The 21778-nt window shown below is 39.8% G+C and overlaps 1 protein-coding gene across 1 annotated transcript; it reads left to right on the plus strand.

Annotated features, from left to right (window-relative positions):
- Positions 1–6553: 6553 nt before the first annotated feature.
- On the plus strand, positions 6554–8658 carry LOC147636481 (uncharacterized). The gene has a single exon (XM_086801935.1). The coding sequence runs from the start codon at positions 6570–6572 to the stop codon at positions 8352–8354; it is 1785 nt and encodes a 594-aa protein (XP_086658061.1). The 5' UTR covers positions 6554–6569; the 3' UTR covers positions 8355–8658.
- Positions 8659–21778: the final 13120 nt, after the last annotated feature.

Raw genomic sequence — 21778 nt, forward strand, 5'->3', positions numbered from 1 at the left:
CTTCTCACTATTTGTGGATACATCTGCTCACTGAATTCAACATGTATTGTTACAAACAAATGCTCACGTCTATCTTCAACTTGCTTGCTTGAAGATGTAGAATTGTTTTGCTGCAACTTGCCACTTCTTACATCACTTTGCTTCTTGTTGAGACATTCTGATGTAAAGTGACCTGGTGTGTCACAATAAAAGTAATCCTTTGAACCTAATCCCGATTGCTATTTTTTTTCAATTGCATCGGCCTCTCAGGCTCCCCCTTCCTTGAGGCTAGCATTTTCCACCTGTGTGTGTTTGCTCTACTACTGCAAACCATCTGTATGTAGATTTTGTTTTCGTTAACTTCCTTGCCTTTGTGTTTATCTAGAACATCTTCACTAGGTTTTGCCATGTAACTACTGGGGTGTCGGCATCCTGTCTCATAGTGTCTGTCACACTGACTAAAACCCAATACATAACTTTCCTTGCGTCCTAGTTTCAGCCTTTGAATGCCTTTATCTCTGCTAGAGTAACGTTTTCTTCATACAATTCTAGAGGCTCCTCATTGTCTCCTTCAACATAGTCCCAAAATCCTTTTCCCATCAAGAAATTGGTCATTCTAAACTTCCATGCATGGAAGTTGTCCTTGTGTCAAGCTTCTCACTAACAATTTGGTTGACGTTGTCAGACATCTTTGCTTATAACAATGAAGTGCTACGCACCATACAGGTACCTATGCACCAACAAAGACAGTTCCTTAATCGGAGGTGTGCAGCTCCTAGAGCTACCCAAGGGGTGTTGTACCAAAACAAGAAGGGGAAGCGATGATGATCTCTTACCTGTGTACCACTTGCTTTGCCTTCATAGCTTCCTTTGCTTTACTACTTAGCTCCTTCGCCTGAACCAGGCTCTGATACCATGAAAAGATTGGGGAAGGGAAGAGAGCTTGTCACGCGATCTCATGTACCTCTTGAAGAATTAATCAAGCTCACACACACATTAAAGGAACAAAGCATAAACTTGAATCAAATTGACAAGAGTAAAGCATAACATGAAGACATAAAATAGAGTAAAGCATAACATGAAGACATAAAATAGAGTAAACATCACCATTGACACACAATTTGGTGCAATCTCCCCTCTTATGCATGCAGCTCCCACTTTCATGACAGGAGTATTTTTTAGAATTGTATTCAAAATATAGTCCAAGGAGCCAATAATAGTTGTGCATACAAAATAGGGCTTTGATTTTTCACTTTTATAAAAATAACTTAAGTACTAAAGTTTGTTCACACACTAAGTGTAAAATAACCAAAATTTCTCTAACACACGTGCTAGTAAAATAGTATCACCACACACAAGTGTGCATAAATAATATGTACAATCATTTGGCACATGGCCAACAAAATATCCCATATGAAATAATAATCCAAGATGATTTAGACAAGATCCTCCATGTGTGACGCACACACTGCTCACATCACCTTTCTTATAAACGCAAGCACATTAGTTGTTCCAATTAATTACTATCATAATAGTTAATCCCAATACGAAACGTTGATAGGCACAAACACAACACAGTCACCACTTGTTACACTTTGATGTGCATATCACTATACACATCATCTAGCATGGTGTGTCTCCACACTTGTTACGCTTCGAGATGAGCGTATCACTATACACATCATCTAGCATGGCATGTCATTTGCATAAACCACTTGTAAGTTGTTACACTTAGATCATGCAATTGTTTATCGTAGTCCACTTGTTTCACTTCAACAACACACAGGTGTCAACAAGCATGGCACTACTTGTTACACTTCGATAACATCCACCCGTCAAGCATGGTCTCTTAAGATATACCAATAACACTAGGTAACTAGTGTTATTGGTATACCACATGGTCTCTTAAGATATACCAATAACACTAGGTAACTAGTATTTAATACGGGGGCACCCACGATACCATTCACTTGCATGGCAAACTAGCATTAAGAACAAACCTAAATCTTGGAAGAAATTTAAAAATCTCATTAAGAAGGATTTCTTACCTTCACAGTACAAAGCAAGGGCTAGACAATGATGGGCCATCTTAAGATAGCTTGAAGGAGAATTTGTCCGCTTATGTGGATAGAATTTGGCACACCTTGTATAAATACAAGCAATTGAGAAAGTTTGTAGCAAGGGTCAAAGAAGGAAGTTTATATAGCAGGCTTGAAACCCATAATTCGATCAGAAGTGAACATGTTTTGACCGCACTCTCGTAGCTCGGCTATTTCCTTAGTGATAAATTGTGAAAGGAAAAATGGAATCCCAAAGGAAGCAATAACACCTCAAACCTCAACATCAAAGTTCCTGAAGCCTAAAACCTTTCAAACACCATTTGAGAAACCCCTCAATGGCAATAACACATGTATTGATACCAAGGTTGATGATTCTCAATAACCTAATAAATAGGATTCAAAGAAGTGTTTCAGGTGCAACGAGATTGGACATATGGCATCGACTTATCCATGAAAATCAAAGAATATTTCAATTGGGATAAATATGATCGATGAACGATGAACAAAAATACTCCAACTATGATGTATATTCCGACTCCTAAGGTAACATACACATGTCTTTTAATAATTTCTACAATAAATTTTATTCAAGAGTTTTTATAAATTTCAAGGAGAGTTTTCATGCATCAAAGTAGAACTTCTTGGAGGAACTGGGACTTCCATCTTAAACTCTACTTTATGAATTTTCACATTATATTAGTCTTCGTGGTATAAGACACAAAGATTAATACTGTGTGAAGTATCTTGATGCATACTTATCTTTAGACTTTATGTGGGATATTTTCTGGAGGTATGGGACACTAGAATTTATTACACAAATTTTTTTTATCATAATTAGAGAAAATACTAGAATTTATATTTTGTAAAACCTTGATCTCTTTTACTTGAAATAAGCAAACATGCAATTGAGGTCAATTGCTTACCCAAGCAGGAGGGATGTTACATAATGTCCACCCTTTGGCTAAACGGGGACACCTATGATGCTAGTGTGTCATGCTAGTGAATTAGTATTGTGGGTGACCCCACATTAAATACTAGTTAGCTAGTGTTATTGGTATAGCTTGAGACCATGTTTGATGGGCGTATGTTATCGAAGTGTAACTAGTAGTGCCATGGTTGACGACTATGTGTTGTAAAAGTGAAACAAGTGGACTATGCTAGACAACTGCATGGTCTAAGTGTTTTATGCAAATGACACACCATGCTAGATGATGTGTATATTGATATGCTTATCGAAGTGTAACAAGCAGTGAGACACACCATGATAGATGATGTGCATAGTAATACGCTCATTGAAGTGTAACAAGTATTGAGAAACGCCATGCTAGATGATGTGTATAGTGATACGCTTGTCGAAGTGCAACAAGTGGTGAGACATGCTATGCTAGTTGATGTTTATAGTGATATGCTCATCGAAGTACAACAAATGGTGAGTGTGTTAGGATTGTGCCTATCAATGTTTTATATTGGGATTAATTGTTATGATAGAAATTAATTAGAACAACTAATGTGTTTATGTTTGTGAGATAGATGATGAGCAGTGCGTGTGTCGCACATGGAGGATCTTGTCTAAATCATCTCGGATTATTATTTCATAAGGGATATTTTGTTGGCCATGTGCCAAGTGATTGTACATATTATTTATGCACGCTTGTGCATGATGTTGCTATTTTACTAGCACGTGTGTTATAGGAATTTCGGTTATTTTACACTTACTGTGTGAGAAAGCTTTAGTACTTGAGTTATTTTTGTAAAGTGAAAAAGCAAACTATTATTGGCTCTTTGGGCTATATTTTGAATACAATTCTAAAAAATACTCATGTCAGAAAGTGGAAGCTACACACATGAGGGTCTTGGGAGATTGCACCCAATAGTGTGTCAATGGTGATGTTTACTCTATGTCATGGTTTTATGTTATGCTTTAATCTTGTCAATTTGATTCAAGTCTGTGCTTTGTTCTTTTAACTTGTATGTGAACTTGATTAATTTTTCAAGAGATATATAAGGTCCCATGATAAAGGTATATTTAGGTGGCTTAGAAAGGTTCAATGTGTGTGACAACCCTTGTGCCACCCCTCTTCCTAGAGCACTCAGCATGGAAAGAGTGTGTTCACTAAAGGATAAAGGGGATTGAGAAATGATTGGGTTGAAAGCAGTGTTATGCAAGGGACTTGGAATTAGTGGCGTTATGGTTATTTACAGGTTTGGTGAAACCTAGTAGAGAACTTATGTATACAGTGTTGGTCGAATGTGGCTATGAAATCCCTAAGAAGTCTGAAGCCTCAATGTGTGATATAGATCTCAAGGCTGGCTTTAAGATCTAAATCAGACATTTGCATGTATAGGGGTAAGCTTTGACCTCCTAGACTATCGATTCTTTCCTCTTTTGACCTTGTTCTTGCAAGTCTCTTAGCTAAGGAGCTCCCTTTCTCTCAAGTTTCTAGCATATGGGACTCAAAAGTCTATAAAAATAGAGATACACAGAGAATTACAGTTTTAAATCCATACAGACTGTACAAAAGAGGATTACATAGGTATGTAGAGCTTGAAGAGAGCTTCGCGTCTATATAAAAACTTTTGAAAACGGGCAATCGAGCGAAAAGTTATGAGCATTTTACTACAAGACTATAAAACTGTCAAAACGCTAATTTTTATCGTGACTAGAAAATCATGTCAATCAAGATAAGATAAGGTTTACTATTTTTGGCCTTGTAATCGCATAAACGCTGAGGAATCACGGCCATGATTTTATAAGAAATTCAAATTTTGATCTTTGGTAAGTTTCTAATATTTTTGCTTGACTAAATTGTCTAGTATGGGTCTCCTAAGCATGAAGATCATGAATATGGGCTCAATGGAGCGCCCAATCTACCCTCTAACTCTAATTTTTTGTTATTTTTGTCCCCTTTTTGTCTCTTGACTTCACTAATAAAAAAAAACCACTATATTTGTGAAAATTAGCAAAAATCAAGAGTTTTTGTTGTTAAATGAAATTTAAAAACAAAAATCAAGAGTTTTTGTTTTTAAATGAAATTTATTGTTGGTTAGGCTACCTAGTATGAATGCTAACATGCTAATGTAATCCATTACAACAAAAAACCCTATTAACATGCCAAAATTAAGCATCTAGGCTCTATGCTAACACATAAAAGAGAGCAAAAAAAAGAAAAATCACACCATTTTCACATAAATCTCCATCAAATGTGGCACTCCACTATTCAAGAGTGTGAGCAATGGTGGGTAAAGCATAGATTAGAGAAAAACAAATGATAAAGCCAAGGGATTGCTCCCCGAGACAGAGTGGCGCCAAAAATGGGGATCTTTCCGATGGGGCCAAGCTCATAACCCTTGAGGTCTCCAACTCAACACCACCATGGGTAGCTTACCATTCGCCTTCTCTCGGGAGCGTTGCGGTGCACTATGGGCACTACTCCCTCCTCTCACCTGAAATCACTCTCACACTCTCATTAGCATGTAAGATTAGAGAGAGGTTTAGCAAGAGGGAAAGCTCAATTGCACAATGGGAGAGTGTCCTTGCATTATGAAAGAAATTGCCTTATACACACTTAAATTGTGGTGGCGGAGCAAGTGCCTAAAGATTCTATTTAGCCTATTGCTTAGAGATTGCTTGTACATCACTTCATCTCATAATACATTGATGCATTACAACACTAGGGAGCACATCCTAGCTCACTACCACACACACTTGGAACGGAAAACACCATTAAATATTTGTTGGACCTTTAAGAGTACCCGTTGAAGTTTGAGATTTGGACACCAATGCTTCATAGCTTGTTTGTACATAATTTTGCTTGACATTTGATGTAGATTACTCATTCTTGGCATATAAGTGGCTGTGGCAAACCTTGTCAACCCTAAAATGGGTTAACACTATTTTGCAAGGAGACCATGTAATGGCTCACACTTCAGAGTCGCACTACTGTGCCGACACATGCGGAGGCGGATGCAAGAGATGGATGTGCGTAACAGTGAGTGTGCCAACATGTATGGCATCAGTGAAAGGTTGAATACAATGTGTTTACCTTTGTATGCTTATGGCCTTTCTCGTTGCTTCTCTATATTATATAAAGGAACAGTTTCACAAAGCTGCCACACGTGGTATAAATTCAAGAAGAGGCGGAGAAGGTTGGGGTAGAATTTGTATTTGGAGATTTGAGGAGACATGTGAAGCACGGGTCAGCCAACTAGTTATAGACAAAGGAGCTGGGGTACAATTTGTATTTGGAGGTTTGAGGAAACATGCGAAGCACGGGTCAACCAACTAGTTATAGACAAAGGAGCTTGCATGTGGCACACCTGCTTCAAGGTCCATCCCATCTTTATGCTTGGCCTAGGAGTTGCTGTGGCGAAGGAAACACATTTTTCTCACCAACTACAAGATTTTAGACATTTATCTTGAAAACTTACATATTTTTGATGCGATAAATTTTGTAAAATTTCCGAATTTGAGAAAACTGGATAAAAATGACACTCTTGACAATAGCTTAGGTTTTTTTTCCCCTTTCTAGTATGTATCCGTTCAACGCGTCGTCTAGACAAGAAATCATGAAGCTTCGCATCAGGTCTGCGCGTGGTGGTTCGACCTTCAAGTTAGAAGTGCCGGCAACCTGCTCTCTGCAGTCGCTTCGGGATGCCATCAGGGAATCTCTGGACTCGAAGGGGATTTCCTTCTCTCAGCCCATAGGGGTCTCGCTCAACAAGGTAGAGGCGATCGAAGGCCACGGTTCTGCGATGCTCAGCCAATTCGGTATCCGAAGTGGGGATCTTCTCTTCTATTTTGAGAGCGGAGGGATAGACAGGCCTATGGAAGGTGGGCAATCTGCAGGTGAGATCGGAGTCTCGGATTTGCTCGGGGCGAGTGTGAGAATTTTGGAGGCTACAGAGAACGGGGCTAGGGTTTCGGAGACGACGGAGAAAAGATCTAGGGCTTTGGAGGCAGCAGGTAATAGGGCCAGGGTTTCGGAAGCGGTACAGAAAAGCTCCAGGGTAGCACAGGACTCTCATAGCGTTTCTGGAGCAACACAGCCAAGCTCTAGGGTTTCTGCGGCTGCAAACACTACAGATGGGGACATGGCAAAAATCCGCAGAGAGCTCTGTGCTGTGGCGGCAAGCAGAAGGGCGTCTTCAGCTTTACAGTCGCCTATGAATAGTGTGAGCGTGGCTTCCGGTCCTTCTTGGGATGCTGCAACGATCATGGATGGGCCTGGTGCAGTAACAGATGTTTCCGATACTTCTATGGAGATCCAGACTGATGGAGAGAATTTGCCTGATGATATACCCATCGATGGTGTGGATGCCTCTCCCATTCGAGTTTCCAACTCCATCCCTGCCATCCTTAAGAGGGTTTTGATGGCTGAGCATAGAAATGTAAGTAAGCGGAGCGATCTCCTTGTGCTTGCAGTACATGCAGTAATGCTGGAGACAGGGTTCGTAGTTTTGGATGCCATGGTGGAAGGGTGTACACTCCCCACTGGATGGTCCGGAAGTGGAACCATGAATATCCACTACACCCTCCGGGAGATAGGAGATGCATCAAATGATGTAGGCCATGTGATTTTGAGATCTCAGACACTTGGCAACACTGTGGTGATTTATGGTACCATCACAACAGGGAGTCGGCTGCCAGTCTTTAGGCTCTCCCTGTGGACCTCGAAGTATCTAACAGAAAATTTTCTCTCATGTGATGATCTTATCAGTTTGTTTTCTGACTTGTTTGGACTGTGGAAATGTGCCAAAGATGAATTGTCTTTGCCTTTGTTGACCATCCTGTGTGAGAGGGCAGGTTTGCCTGCGCCTTCATCCCTGTTAGTAATTCCAATGGATCTGAAGATGAAAATACTGGAATGGCTTCCTGCCTCGGATCTTGCCAAAGTTGGGTGTACTTGTTCCGAGCTTAGACATCTGTCAGCCAATGATGAGATATGGAAAAGACTTTTTCTCGAAGAGTTTGGATCTTCATCAGCAGGTCAGCAACTTCCAGGTTTTCGTGGCTGGAAGGCTGCTTATAAGCAGAGGTTTTTGGAAAGAAAGAGGGCATTAGCTAGAAGAGCTCATCCTCAGAGACCTCTGTATGGTATCTCGTCAAGGTTTGCTCCTCGATATCCTCGGATGGGTGGCATCATTGGTGGGGATTATGATATTTATCCTGCCTTTGGTAACACACCGTTTAGAGGTGGACTGTGGGGTACACGAGGGCCTCTAGGAGGTCTACATGGAAGACTGAGGGGTGAAGGTATGGACGCGCCTGACACACATGAAGGGCCCTTCCATGAGTATGAAGAGTCCTTCAATTGAACACATTGGCCCTAGGCCCCAAGTTATGGGATGTGGACAGCAACCAAATTGTGTATGTGGTACTACTTTATGTTCATATGTAAATATGAGTTGTGTTCAACTCATCACTTTCATGCAGTATATCTTGCTGGTCCTTTTTTGTAGGTTTTTAAACAAATTCTCGTCTTTTGAATGGCTGGCAAACATCTATAGGTGCCAGTCCTCCAAACTCAAGTTGAGTATTATTGGATTCGAATGCCTTGTAAGATATTCATCCTGAACTACCATTTTGTTTATTAATGAGAGTTGCTTGTTTGTTTTCCAATCATGAGCATGTGCACAGTTTGGATTACTTGCTTCTAGTTGTGTTTTTTCATTACTCAAGGGCTAGGTTACTGTAAGCCCAACAATCTCATGTCCTCAATGTATGCATCATTGGTTCGTGGTTAAATACTCCTCTTAGATGCGGAGGGGGGTGTGTATGTGTGTGTGTGGGGGGGGGGGGGATGGGGGCGTGGGGAACGCTTGGTTGTATTGTCTGAATGGATTTTCCTGATTTGAGTCTTGCCCATTCATCATTCCTCAGCATTTCTGGAACAGGCTGCTGCACTGGAAAAGCAGTTTACTCTTTAAGGGTGCAGACCACAGAAACACATCAAGGGGATCGCTTATTCAATAAAAAGCTTGACCCATGCACATGTCAAACTGGGGCTGTGCATATTTGATCATATATCTATCTTGAGAAACCCTTTCTCAGACTCTTTTCAATACGAACACTTTAGTGCTAAAAACAACGGTGAAGGTTCTCAGCTCCTGTTTGAAATCTTGCTAGCTTGTATTCTCTCATTGTAGTAAGGGCATGCACTGTGTAAAATTTGAATGGATTGTAAGTTTCAAGTCTGGTGCTTTGCCCTGAGACTCTGGTTGGAGTTTATAGTGACAGTGTAGGGTACACCAGCTAGCATTTCTAATTGAGTTTTGTGGAGGGAGCAATGCTGAGGCTATCAAGTAACTGCTGAGGAAAGGATAGTAAGCTGTAGGTTTCTCTTTTAGGCTGATGCTGGCTATGCACTTTGTTGATGCACCTTTCCTTGGACGAGGTTTCTTCTAAGTCTTGTGGCAGAGAATCACTGCCTTACTCCAGTCTCTCCTAGATTTCTCACTCTTCCACAGGTTTTTTTGGAAGCTGTTGGCTTCCATAGGACTTGCATTTTGTTAGGTCTTGGAAGTATCTGTCCTTCTAGGGCTTCCTTCGTCTTCTTCTGTAGCAACGGTTACTGCCAACTTTGGAGTACCTCGAATTTTTATTCTTGTTCTCGATCCTTCCATGACTGATGGTTACATCTTGTTATTACTCATGAGACCGCGGCCATGTCATCAGCATAGTACCATGACTTTCAATAGTACATACGATTTTTGAGAGACAAAGAATTCCTTGCTTGGAGAACCAAGAGGGAACATGACCAAAGAAGGGCTCAAATGTTTGAAGATTTCATCAAGGATCGAGCCATCGAAGCCGAAGGAATTGAAGCTGCCTATCTTCGAGCCAAAGGGGTCACCATTGGAGAAGGATCAAAAGCCACCAGATTTGCTTCTCATGGAGGAGACAAGGAGGCTATCCCTAGGCTCGCTCTCTTGGATGCAGTGCCTTCGGGTCAAGTAAGGGAAAGGAAGGCAAAAGAGCATTCGACAACCGGCAAAGTAGACTTCAAGCCAGGAGAGAAGAGTGTCAAGTTTGATGCTTTTTATGGAAAGCGGGACACTCAAAAAGCTTTATCTTTTGTCAAGTAATTCGATGCCGTCTTTGGAGGAGAGGACTTCTCTGAAAAGTCCAAGCGTCGTATGGTTCGTATGCATTTAAAGGATGCCGCCTTGAATTGGTGGCTAGAGGTGGTACAAGACGGGATCGAGTCAAAGACATGGACCGATTTCAAGATTATGTTCAACAAGAGGTTTCTACCTACAAAATTTGAAGTGGTGTGCAAAAAAAATGGGATGAGGTAAAGCAAAAGGTTAGTGAGAATGTGGCAACTTACCTTAACAACTTTTTAGCCGCTTCATTAAAGTTTACTTCTTATACTTCCATTCCACCACTGATAGAAATGCGTAAGTTTGTGAATGGATTGCAACCTAAGATTATGCAAGCAGTGTACATGGTTGGTCCAAAGTCCTTGGAGGAAGCACAAGACAAAGCTCTACAAGTGGAGGCCTTGCACATGCCTTGGATGGTGGGCAAGACGAAGAACGACAACCGAGATCCTTGTCAAAAGAGAGGTTCAAAGTGGGATCCCAATCAAAGAACAAGCCACAAGAGAAGATGGATAGGAGTGGGGACTAACCTCCACTTTTTCGCAAGAAGTTATCCCACAAGCAACTTGAAGAATATGTCAAGGAAGGAAAGTGTTTCCAATGTGGAAAGAGGGGACACACGGTTGTCTCGAAAAGCCAAAACAATAAACCAAGCCACCTCAAACCCATGCATTACCCAAGGAACTTTAGCATCAAGATGATACACCGCCAGAGAGAATGTCACCATTTGGTCCATCTCCATTTTTGGAGCCACTTCTATGGGACTGTCACTCCATAGAGCGGCTAGATTTGTGCCATGTTCACATGGGGCCAGTGACACTTTTGGTGTCACATGGATGGGAGCTAGATCAGTGTCACCCGTGTGTGACCAATGCTGCGTCACATGAATGATGAATCCATCGGTGATGCAATTACAAGAATAGCACGGAAAAAACATATAGATCTTTGGGTTGATGGGTCTATATATCCACCTGATCCTATTACACAACAATCTTCCCAATTCTCAGGACTAACATCATTTGTCAAGTATGTTTCTGAGGGTAATGCAGGGTTACAGGGTTATACTTGGAGACTTGCAACCCAAGCCCGTATTTCTGCACAACAGATCATGAAACTTAATAGATCATTGTTGGCAGAACAAGAAGAGAACAATGTTTTGCAAGATGCTATGCATGACATGGTAATGCAAAATGCCAGTTTGATTAACCATGTTAATGATTTACAGGCTAGCAATAAGAAGATGAAGACAATGTTGAAAAGATTGTCACTTATGGGTCCACAACAACACGGGAGGTACGTGAACGCCAAAATGTTGGTAAAGACAGGTGGACAATACAGGCGAAGGATCTATGCACAACGTGATAACATGCAAAAGATGTTTAGCAATCTAGAAAATGAAGTGAATCAAGGAATTGAAAAGGTACTCACTAAAGATATGGTGAAGTCCGCGCTTCAATGCCCAAAGTTTAAGTTAGTTGGTGATGAAGTTATTATACAATGCTTATAAGAGGTAAGTGGTTACTTCACAACATCAAATGATATGCAGGGAATATGTGATAAGGTAGGAATAAGTTCTTAGTCTTATGGCATGATATACAAACATTTAGATACAAGGTTTAAAAAAGTGTTGCAAAAGAAAAGGGTATTGCCTCTTCCTAAACCATTTCATGTGGTGCAAGCACGACAATCATTAAACATTAAGGTGGAACAATTAATTGGTGAGCCAATGCACTTATGTCACAGACATGTATGCAAGTATGGGTCAAAGGAAGTTCCGTTTATCTTGGACATAAATAACAATTTTGTATTAGATGTATGCAAGTTACAATCTCTAATGGTAAAATTTTATAGTATATCTGTTGTAGAATGTGGAGGCAAGCTAAAATTTATTTTGAAGCTTGATGAAAGTGAGGTTATCAAAGGTCAGAAGTTAGAACGTGTTAGTCTAACTCTCATGAATACAGCACTGGATCCTAACATCTTGCTTGGTCATCCTGATTACTTTAGTGTACAGTCTGATAATGAAATTTGGTGGCTTGTTGCATTTGAAGTACCAAAGGAAGATCATGAGATTTTCTTTAACTTGACAGAGATACCTAATACAGTGCAACATCAAAATCATGGTGAAAGCTTGCACGTGAAAGGTTATGGTGAGTATCAAGTGGAATGGCACCTTGCTGGAGATCTCAAAACTTTGAAGTGCATGTTTGGTGTGTCAAATACAGCAAATGCAGAGTTTTCTTACATATATTGTATGCGTTCTAGAAAGAAAGGTAAGAATGGGAAGAAACAGGTAGAGAAGGGTGTCCTACACGTGATCAATTTGTTTGCCGTGGGGACGAGTATATCCTAAGTGGGATCCTATTCTTGACATCCCCTAGACAAGAGTACACTTTTGCACTTTGCATGCACTAGTGAGGATCATAGACAAATTGGTTTATGAATATGTGCGTTTTGCTTATAAAATGCAGCCAGCTTCTGATGCCAAAGAAACATGTAAAAGGGTGGAAGAAGTATTATCTAGGATGGGTTTACATCGAGGTCGGGTAGAAATAAAGGAGGATGAAAAAAAGTCCGAAAAAGCGGCGATGTACCATGCAAACCTTGCTTTGGCGGTTCAAAAGCAAGGAAATTCCTCTCTGCACCACCAAATGAAAATGGAGAACTACTAGTACAACAACCAGAGAAATATGAAGCATGGAAAAAGTTACATATGGCTGTTCCTGATCGAAGCAATGGAGGAAAGAGTAGAGTAGCAAAAGCAAATGTGTGGATTGCTCTTGAGACAAATTGGCAGTGCTTTTACAGAAGATGACATTTGGACCAAATGATTCCAAGGAGTTTAAGGAGGTGATTGGTATATTCTATGCATCAGTTGTTGAATCCTGGAATTCAAGTAGTATAACACATTACATGGTAAGTGTGACATTACAATAAGTGTGACATTACAATTAATTTATATGGTTTTAGAGACTAACTATGATTACGTTGTTTATTGATGTAGCATATATTGCATGCTCATGGTCCTTAATTTGCAAATGAAGGAAGTTTAGCGATATGGTCTACACCACATAGGGCATGGAGCAATCTCATTGGCAAGCACGATGTGCTTTCCAAAAGACAACTGCGCATGGAGGTGGAATCTATGATGTCAATCCAATGAAACAATTGCTTCTATGGTGGTATAGAAAGATAGTAATATGGTTAGAGGAGAAGAAACCTATGTCCAATGGATCACATGCAATACACAGAGTCATATGTGAGGTTAGAAAGGCACAATTTGAGAATTCATCAGGTAGAGAGAAACATGCTGAATGGTTGAGAACTCAAGAAAGAGAGGGAAGCAAGTGGAAAACCTGAGAGTCAAGTGTTTCAAATGAGCAAATGCAAGTTGAAACTCTGTAATTTTTTGTTGATGCAAGTATTACTCTACTAAACCAAAATGGCTTTCACATAGAGCTTGTAAACCGATGTGATATATCACCCATAATCTCACTAACTATAACCATAATATTAAACGATTTTATGTGTGAGAGTATATGCATACTTGTGTGTGAACAGTTGTGTTATTTTTAAAGTTGACTAAAGTATTACTTATAAGTGGTGACATTTACATTTTATAGTCTTCTAGCTTTCAAGCCATGGCACGCACCAAGAAAAGTGCTAAGAGGAACCCGACTAAGACTCGCCCAACATAGCCCCAGGTCAATATACCAATGGAGACTGATAGTGAGCGCACTCAATTTGACAATCCAGGAGGCACTACTACAGGTACAACGCATCCACATCCGCCACGTCACAAGAAGCGTAGATGGAGACCAGGCACTGTTGCTCTTTGAGAAATAAGGAAGTATTAGAAAAGCACAAACTTAATCATACCGAGGGCGCGCCATTTTTAAGACTGGTGAGAGAGATATTGCAAGATCTCTAGCGAATGTCTCGTAATAGGTTCTATGCAAGACTTAGTTCTACAGTCAATAATGTGCAGCGATGGTCAACCCAAGCGTTGCTAGCTCTTCAAGAATAAGCTGAGGCATATTCGGTGGACCTCATGCATGATGGTCAGTTGGCAGCTATTCATGCGAAGCGTATCACTCTTATGGACAAGGATTTGAGACTTGTACGAAGGATTCATAATAATGGTGATGCCTTCAGTTTGAATATGAATAATATGATTTGAGTAAATCATATGATGCGTTGTAAACCTTTGTTTCAATGTACTTGTAATCTATGAGAAGTGTTTTTAATACAAGCACAATTTGATGTTTCTTTCTCAATATCTTGGGTGTTATTATCTTTTTCTCTCGTATAGTTTTTCAAGTTTATCAAAAGCATTATTTTTTTGTTCACAGGCCTCATATGGATTTAGGATTTTTTACACAACATGTATGCATGAAAGATTATAAGTGTATAAAATTTCAATGAATTTAGAAGTTTTAAAAATTTTGTCTTTACTAAAAAATATAATAAAAATTACTCTAAAAATTAGATTACTTTAAACATGGAACGAAGTTCTAGAAACCCTAGGAAATTAGTGATATGTTGCATCAGAGGGGCTCTTATAAATAAGTAAATTACTAAATATAATAAAAAATTACTAAAAAATTTAAGAGTTATTTATTTTCATTCTATAAAAATATAAATATAAGTTATATTTTCAGTTTTTGAAGTTATAAATATAAGTTTAGAGTCTTTCGTTTTCATTCTATTCTTGTTTTATCTTCTTCAAGAACATGGCTCGCACGAAGCAGACTACCAAGAGGGTTGATCCTGTGAAGGTTAGGCCCCCACCACTGCCCACACATCGCAAACGTCGGTGGAGAACCGGCACCGTCGCTCTTCGAAAAATCAGAAAGTATCAAAAGACGGCAGACCTTCTGATCCCGAGGAGGCCTTTTCATCGTCTTGTTAGGGAGATTATGGATGATTTGAACGTGAGCCGGCTATCTCGATGGCATCATCGGGTCGACAATCGTGAGGCTCCCACACGATGGACAACAGTAGCTTTGGAAGCTCTTCAAGAGGCTATTGAAGCTTTTTTGATGGACATATATGGTGACACAGTGTACGTAGCAGTCCATGCCAAGATAGTCACCATCACTGACAAAGATATGAAGCTAGTTCTATGCATGCGGAAGTGGAGGGAAGATTATGGTGATGATGAGCCGTAGTTTAGGGTTTAGGATAAGCTCATGTATATTTCACAATGTAATCTCATGTGATCATGATGTAAATGCTTTACTTAATGAAAATGTATATTTTTTGATTCTTGCAAAGTGTCTACTTGTATTGTGATTTCAATTTCAAATTAATGATTAAATATTATTTGTTGATTTTAATTTTAAATTAATGATTAAATATTATTTGTTGATCGCACGAATATAACAAAACTTCAAAAATATATTTTTGTTAATATAAAAACTATTACATCATGACATAGAAGCAAGTACAAAAACCTTGAACTCTGCGCCTTTTAGAACTAGGTTCAGCAAAGTCAGTAGGAGGTTTAAGCGAAGGAATTACAACAAAATTTCCTTCGAGCTCGAGATGGATAGCATGAAGATCAATCTTCATAGTGGCAAGGCCTAGGCCAACTAGTGAATGAATCTTCCCTCCACCACACTAAGCTTCGAACAAGTATAGGAGCTTCAAACAAGTATAGGAGCTTGCAGCGCTTCACAAGCACCACCTTCTCTAAGCTTGATTTCACATGCATGGACTTGAATGCAGCACCCTTTGTTAAAGCCTTGATCTTCATGAGAGAGACTTGTCCATCAGGGGAGCATACTTTGTGAAAGACAATAATGTCTTGGAAGATTTTGCCAATGTACTCCTTCAAAGCTACATCCTGGACTCTTCCTCCGCCACTCCTTGTTCCACTAGCTCTAGATGCAAACTCATCGGCATAGATAATTTCCTGAAGAAAATATTTGCATGCAAAAATAAAATATAAAAAATTATTCAAAAATACAATTGCATGAAAAAAAATATTTTCAAATGAGATGAAATCGTCTATGCATCAGGGATACATCAGGGCCCTCCAGGCATGCCAACCGAAGGCTGGCGAGGATGGCCCTGAATCTACACCCTAGGCCCCTGAGACCCTGCACCGAAATTTTTAGGAAGATTAAATTTTTTTTTAAACGTAGCTTCTCAGCCTCATCATTCTATTTCCCATCCGATGCCTCTAGGTCTGCCCTCGGATCGCTTTATCACCATGTATGGGGTCTGAGAGGTCAATGCGTGGTCGAGGTCCAAAGAGCTCCTCATGTAGCCTCTCAAAAACTTAGGAGCATCTTCTATAGCACTTCTTTGGATGTGGATGATTGCAGAGACATCATCCATGCTCATGCCATCGTATCGGCCAATCTCAGTTACTTGTGGAGGGACATCCACAGTGTCAAAGTCAACGAGGTCTTCATCAACATCCCGGACAAGGTGGCAGTATAGCTCTTCCTCCGTCAAATCCAAGACCTCAAGAACATCCTGCATGAGCAAGTACTCAACACCATCTATAGTGATGGCACTCAATGATGCAAGTTTTGCATTCTCAGTAGGATGGGCTGCCTCCTCTTGGGGCAGATAGTCGACAAGTCCAAAGACAAGCTACGTGCCTCCTCTTCTTGCTTGTCACTAGGACTGTCTCCTTTGGCTCCTTCTCTTCATAGGTGAGAAGAGGCACCACTGGCTCCTCATCATTCTCCTCTTCAAAATCAAAGCATAATATATAAATAGCAAAGGCAATATCCCGCTCGATGAGATTGATCTGGTCAACCTCCTCAAAAGTGAGGGGCACAGAGGTAGATCGAAAGGGGGGGAATGTGTGCAAGTGCTCTTTGCACAACCTTTCTATGGTTGTCACCACTCTTCATGGAGAAGAGGAACTCTAGGGGTATTCACCGAGCAGTGGATTCAAGGATAAAAAATGTGATATCATCACATCCCGTGCAAAAAATGCAAGCACTGAGCTATCGGGCTCTAGAGTCCTAAATATATTCTCTAGCTCAACACTCTGACAAAACGTAGGGTAGATATGGTCCCACATCTGACCGTAAACTCATCCAATGTGCGAATGCATCATGATGAGAAGCCATCGTGAAGGCGTGGGAGATAGAGAATGCAAAAGAAGTGAATGAAAATAATCCCTACTTATACTTATAAATATAAGTTTATATATTATTTCATTAAAAATTTAATAAAGTAATATATATATTTTATTAAAATTTTAATGGAGTAATATTTATTTCATTAAAACTCATGAGGAGGTGATGGCACTCAATGAAGCTAGTGGTGGGTCATGACTTTGGGTTTCGTAAGACTGGATGGATGCAATTTATACTTATGTTTATTATTGTACTTAAAATATCTATAAACCTATATTTATTTTAATACCTTCTGTTTATACTTTAGTAAATAAAGGACACTTCAATAAAATATAATAAATAATAAATCATACTTCTATTTCTTGTTACATATTATTATTATTATTATATTTTATTATTTACAAAGTTACTTATATTATTATTTGTACTTAAATATATACTTAAAGTTATATGTATTTTTATACTTATATCCATAGACTTAAAATTAATGACACTTCATTAAAATATAAGAAATCATAAATCATATTATATTTCTAGGATAATCAATTATATTATTGTTTACACTTAAATATATATTTATACTTATATTTATAATTGTACTAACTTATACTTATCTTTATTTTCTTACATATTAATGGGTTCGAAACACAGTAGACTTAAAAAAATCACTATAATTTATGAAAATGAAATAAAATTAAATTTACAACACTTTTAGAGAAACAGTTTTTAGTATTCACTTGAAAGAATAAGAATTACATGGACTCTACAATTTCAAGGATGTGTGGAGCAACACAGTGCTTGCATGTTTTGCAATGTTCACTTTGACTCCCAACCTTCCTACCATCAAACTTAAAATACAGCCTTATCATCCAATTTTCTGCGTTGTTGCACATGCACTAAAGCATAGGCCAAGCAACCAAAGACACGCAAGTGACCAATAGAAGGCTTCCTGCCATGCCAGGCTTCATATGGAGTAATAGACTGCAAGGCCTTAGTGGGACACCTATTGAGTACATATGCAGTACACATGACAGCCTCAAGCCAAAACGCATGTGGCAAAGCTTGGCTCTTGACCATACATCGTGCCATCTCCATAAGTGACCTATTTTTTCTCTTAGCAACACCATTTTGCTGAGGGGTATACGGCACTGTACATTGGTGTTTTATCCCACGACTAGCCAGAAATGCATCAAACTCTTTAGACAAGTACTCCCCTCCTCGATCAGAACAGAGGGTGCCCACAGTACAATTGGATACATTTTCAACCATAAGAAAAAAATGTTTGAAGCACAAAAACACTTCGGACTTTGCCTTCAGTGGATATACCCATGCATGCCTTGAGTAATTATCAATGAAAGTCACGAAGTACAAGTGTTTACCAAATGACGGAGTTTGCATAGGCCCACATACATCACTATGTACAAGCTGCAATTTGCGAGTGGCCCGCACAGAACCATCCTTTGGAAACGCAGAACGCTGCATTTTGCCCAAAATATAGCCTTCACAAACATGTTTCAATGGTGCCTCAAGAGGGGGCAATGAAGCAACCATATCAAATTTCTGCAAACGCAGCAAACTAGCAAAGTTTAGATGACAAAAACGAGCATGCCATAGTTTTGCATCTGAAACTGCTTTTTCATCAGAAACTGCATTTGCTGAATCTTCCACACTTGTCATAAGAATTGAGTCTATACAGCCCACGAAACAAGGTGCTAGATACAATAATCGTATCACCAGAAGTCAAATCATGAATAGTACATCTGTCATCCACAAATTTGACTACAAGTCTAAGTCTAGCAAGCGCAGAGACAGACAATAGATTCTTCTTTATCCCTGGCACATACAAAGCATCTGAAAGTGTGAAAGCGCTACCATTTGTAGCAGTAAGCATAATTTTACCAATGCCCTTCACTTGGTAAGAGGCATTATTGGCACATGTGACAGTATTCCCATTAGGGACAGCCTCAAGAGAAGTGAACATATCACGATGCGAGGTAATGTGCTTTGTAGCACCACTGTCAAAATACCATACATGAGAGTCAACAGAAACTGCCAAACATGCATCATGTACAGATGGGTCATATTGGCAATACACGCTAAACGCCCATTCTGTATCCTCCACAACATTTGCAAAATCTGCATTTGTAGAAGCATCCGCTATTGTGGCTGCATTTGACTCTTTCTTCTTTGCCTCAAGAGGAGGCAATGAAGCAACCATATTAAATTTCTGCAAACGCAGCAAACTAGCAAAGTTCAGATGACCAAAATGAGCATGCCATAGTTTTGCATCTGAAACTGCCTTTTCATCAGAAACCGCATTTGCTGAATCTTCCACACACTTGTCATAAGAATTGAGCCTATACAACCCACGAAACAAGGTGCCAGATGCAGTAATCGTATCACCAGAAGTCAAATCATGAACAGTACATCTGTCATCCATAAATTTTACTACAAATCCAAGTCTAGCAAGCACAGAGACAGACAATAGATTCTTCTTTATCCCTGGCACATACAAAGCATCTGAAAGTGTGAAAGCGCTGCCATTTATAGCAGTAAGCATAATTTTACCAACGCCCTTCACTGGGTAAGAAGCATTATTGGCACATGTGACAGTATTCCCATTAGAGACAGCCTCAAGACAAGTGAACATATCACGATGTAAGGTAATGTGCTTTGTAGCACCACTGTCAAAATACCATACATTAGAGTCAACAGAAACTGCCAAAACAAACATGCATCATGTATAGATGGGTCATACTGGCAATACACGCTAAACGCCCATTCTGTATCCTGCACAACATTTGCAGAATTTGCATTTGTAGAAGCATCCGCTATTGTGGCTGCATTTGACTCTTTCTTCTTTGCCTCTTTAGCCTTTAGCTTAGGACAATTCTTAATGACATGATCATTTGCCTTAAATAGTTGCACACCTGGTCTTTTTCTTGCCTTTATCAAGAGCCTTCTCAGACTTATTGTTGCTACTTGTGGAAGGAGAAGAAGTTGCAAACCTACTAATAGGAGAAGAAACAGTGGAAGGGACTGCCTTACCACTGCTGCTGCTGGGCAGCAATAAATGCTTCATCAACTGCACGCTGCCTGGCCCTATTTTGCATGGACTGCGCTTCTTGCAAGAGCTTGTTGACTAAAGTATCATACTTGACAGCATCAGGTCTGTCCTCAGTAAGAAGTCTCCACGTGGAAGCAAAAGTCTGATATGTCTCAGGTAAAGCATCAAGAACAGTCTGTACAAGAGAATGATCAGGAATAATCTCACCTGCAGAAATCAACTGTTCTTTGAGATCTTTAATCTCAGCAAGAAAAACATTCATGTCATCATCTTCCTGCATAATCTTCAATTCTAGCTCTTTATGCAGGTAAGAGATTTTTGCCTCGTTACGACCTGCATACAAACCAGCTAGAATATCCCAAGCCTGTTTTGCTGTTTTAGCTGAATGAATATGTGGGGTGATGTTACGTTTAACAGAAAGTGCAATCAAGGCATGATCCTGTGCATCTTTACCATCCCAAAACGAGCTTGTTCAGCAGTGGGTAAAACAGCAGCAACAGTAGAGCTGCTAGAACCTGCAACATCCTCAACAGATCCTACATCCACAGAACCTGGACGTACATCCATACCCTGCACAATGTTCCACACTCCTTTTGCAACCAAAACATGCTGCATCATGTATGCCCAAAGTGGGTAGTTGCCGTCTCCATCCAGTTTGTCTTCAGCAAACAACATGCGAAATACATCATTGTTGCTGTTATCAGCCATGGCCACTGAATGAGACTGATGCAAAAGCTGCCTGTAATGAAGCAAAGATTGAACAGAAAACAACTCATGCTACGTAGCACGGTCCATAATAGAATACGTATGCCTGTTTTGTAAAAAAACTGCACTGTCAAAATTTCTGCAAAAAATGACTAAAACACCTGTGCAGAAAATGACTAAAACACCTGTGCAGAACTTGCAATGCAAAAACGGAGCCCGAAACGACCTCAGATGCGATTTCTGAGAACGCAAAGCCCTACGGGCCGATTTGCAGAGTATAGGGACTTGTAAGCGATCGTGAAAGCTCACCTCAATCGGAGAACGTGAGTCGGAGGGTGCTGGCGGCGTAGCCCTGGGAGAGCCGATGCCTGCTCTGATACCAATTGTTGGAATAAGGGTTGCAGGAAAGCACACAAAGCTTGGAGAAGAAGAAGCAAGAATGCACACAACACACAATGTATTAGATTGTGTCAATGTACAAAAGATAAGTTAGCCCTAGAAGGATGGGCGTATATACAAGCTGGGGGAAAAAACCTCCTAAAGAGGGAAAAAGTGCCCCGGCGGTCCTAAGTGTGTTCACACACATCACTGCCTATATATATATGGCAACAACATAACCTTGTTGGTCCTGTGAAAATAGACAGCAACATATGAAGAGAAAACATAAACAAATCCTAAACCTATGATCATTATTGTGGTATTTTATGCCACTTCAAATCAATACTGTGCAAAGAAGATTGAAAGCAACAAATAAAGATTAA

Source organism: Cibotium barometz, chromosome 8 (genome assembly GCF_041138505.1).
Source record: "Cibotium barometz isolate CiBa-2024 chromosome 8, ASM4113850v1, whole genome shotgun sequence".
NCBI classification, from domain to species: Eukaryota; Viridiplantae; Streptophyta; class Polypodiopsida; order Cyatheales; family Cibotiaceae; genus Cibotium; species Cibotium barometz.

What these genes read in the sequence shown, in the direction of transcription:
- LOC147636481 (XM_086801935.1), top strand. Translation starts at nt 6,570, where the DNA reads ATGTATCCGTTCAACGCGTCGTCTAGACAAGAAATCATGAAGCTTCGC.